The following is a 2,388-nucleotide window of genomic DNA, read 5'->3' as shown; positions in this document are numbered from 1 at the left end:
AGCCGAGTCCCGCCGGCGGTCGCTCCCACCGAGGCCATGGGCAGGGAGGCTCTGCGCTGCGGGAAATGAAGGCGGTTCAGGAGCGAGCGCTCACCCCGAGGCGGGCGCAAGTCCACAGGGAAGTCTGGGAGGACTGAGGCGAGGAGAGGTCACATTTATTTCTGTCATCTGTGGGGCATTTCCAGGGGCGACCTCTCAGTATTTCAAGAACGGACAGTCTGTGGAACCCCCGCCCCCCACATTCCTGTCACGCCGAGGTGGTACTGGGATGGGGAAGGTCTGCGGGCCGCATAAGCGAGCTGTGCCAGCCTCCTCTCCCGCCCCTGCCAGCCACGCCCCAAGGCCGGGCCCGCGCTCTAGGTTTCCTACCCCACAGGCGGACAACTTGCGGAGTTTTCCCGCCTTTTCTGTCCCCGGGACCTCGACGTGCGCGAGACCGAGCCACGACCAACCACAAACCTGCAGGAGGAGCGCGCGGACGCCAGGACGGGTGCGCGCGCAGGGGCCCCACCCACTTAATCGCTATTGGTCGGAGAGACCCGGTCCTGCCTAGAGAGCCAGCAGGACGAGAGGGGGAGGGGCGCGGTCGCTAAGAAGGCTGGACGCTGATTGGCCTGTTCTTAAATGGGTGGTGCCAAGACGTTCAAACTTCCCGCCCTCGGCCGCCGCTCAGCCGCCGGGCCTCTGCCCCAGGGTTTCCGGGATCTGATTAACGCGGGGTGGAGCCTGAGAGGAGGCCGGAAGCCGAGCTCCAGTCCTAGCCTAGGAAACTGTTCTGGGGGCTTTGCCGGGGGAGGGGGGAATTCGGCAGAACGAGTTTAAAGGGCCAGAGGCGCATTGTTTTTTCTGGAGAGTGGAGATAAGCAACAATAATTCAACTGTGTCAACAACTCTAAGTTAATATTTGTTCCTCTTGGTTTATTTATAAAGAGCTTAGAACAGTGCCTGGCAAACGTAGTAAGAGCTATGTGTTATAAATAAATAAGCAGAAATAAGTGAGACTCGCCCTAGCTGGTTTAGCTCAGTGGATAGAGTGTCAGCCTGTGGACTCAAGGGTCCCGGGTTCGATTCCGGTCAAAGGCACATGACCAAGTTGCAGGCTCGATCCCCAGTGGGGGTGTGTGCTGGAAGCAGCCAATCAATGATTCTCTCTTATCATTGATGTTTCTAACTCTATCTCCCTTCCTCTCTGAAATCAATAAAAAATATCTAAAAAAGGAGAAAGAAGTGAGACTCGTATCTCAACCTCCTCTGCCGATTTCCTGGGTACAGTGTATGAACACCCCACGGGGGCACCACAGGGCCTAATCATTTTAGGCCACCCCAACCCGAAGTGAAAGTGTAGGAATTGCATCCAAGTCTGACAGAGTAGACCTGATAAGAACACCTACACTCCTTTAGGGACATGCCCCACCCCTGGGCACACACACCTGGTAAGGACAGAGGGGGCTCATTCCTACAGCAGCTATGTAGTCCTACTCTGGGTGGTGGACTCAAAGCAATGAATTAAGTCTGAGCTCCATGAAGCTAACTTTTGAGTGTGTGTGAGTGTAGGAGAAGCAAGGAGATAGATTGTGAACAGAAATAAACAAATGTATACCTTTAAGAAACAGATCCCTGCAGATACACATTCCTCCCAGCTTTGTCCTGGGTACCCTGAGATGGGGAGGTCCCACCCAAGACTTTAGGAAAGATGGTGGGGTAACCTGGCTGAACAATGGCTGGAGAGCCCCCTCCATGGAGAGAGGTGGGGAAGCTAGTTAGGGCAAGGTTAATGGTTACCCTTGGCAAACTGTTGAGCAATGGAACCATGGAAACCTGGAGGAGGCTGAGGAGTGTCTGGGAGGGACACACCTTCCAATCGGGTGGGAAGAGATTAGGGACTGGTTTACCAAGCCCAGGAAGGGGAGAGAGTGGAAAGGAAATCCTGCCCAGGAAAGGAAAGGGGAGCTACTGCGACAGGAGAAAGTGGGGGGCAAGCAGATGAAGTGGGAGGCAGCCTCTGAAGCAGGATTTGGGGCGTGGCTGGGTGGTACCAGGAGAGGGCAGCATCACCTGTCAGCGGGGAAACTGAGGCAACAATACCTTGTGGAGGGCCATGCCAGCAGCCGGTCAGTACTGAGGATGAAGGCAGCTCTAGCTAGAAAGCGTCGGGAAGAGAGAGGCAGGGGAGCAGCTGCCAGACCTGTTTGGGTTCAGGGCTGGCCCACTCGCTTGAGGGTCAGCTTCATGGGCAGCGTCTCTGGGGGACACTGACAAGCTGGACGGAGCACCTGGCCTAGCGCTGCTGGGCCCTCAGCTGGACGGGGCTGCGTGCAGGCTTGGAGGGTCACCATGCAAGGAATTCCCTTTAGCAGGAATCATTCTACCTCCTTACAGGATGTCACA

General features: G+C 56.1%; 1 protein-coding gene across 1 annotated transcript in view; it reads right to left on the bottom strand.

The window, feature by feature from the left end:
* Positions 1-247, bottom strand: part of MSH5 (mutS homolog 5) — a gene marked incomplete at its 5' end in the record, with an annotated part of 40,363 nt that extends 40,116 nt beyond the window's left edge. Inside the window, one exon of the mRNA XM_015569848.1 lies at positions 95-247. Coding sequence (XP_015425334.1) covers positions 95-247 — 153 coding nt within the window. The remainder of the gene's footprint in view (positions 1-94) is intronic.
* Between the last annotated feature and the right edge of the window lie 2,141 nt (positions 248-2,388).

The sequence above is a fragment of the Myotis davidii genome, unplaced genomic scaffold (assembly GCF_000327345.1).
Source record: "Myotis davidii unplaced genomic scaffold, ASM32734v1 scaffold1006, whole genome shotgun sequence".
Classification (NCBI taxonomy): Eukaryota; Metazoa; Chordata; class Mammalia; order Chiroptera; family Vespertilionidae; genus Myotis; species Myotis davidii.
The sequence above is the reverse complement of the archived record's forward strand: the minus strand, read 5'-3'. Positions and strand labels throughout refer to the sequence as shown.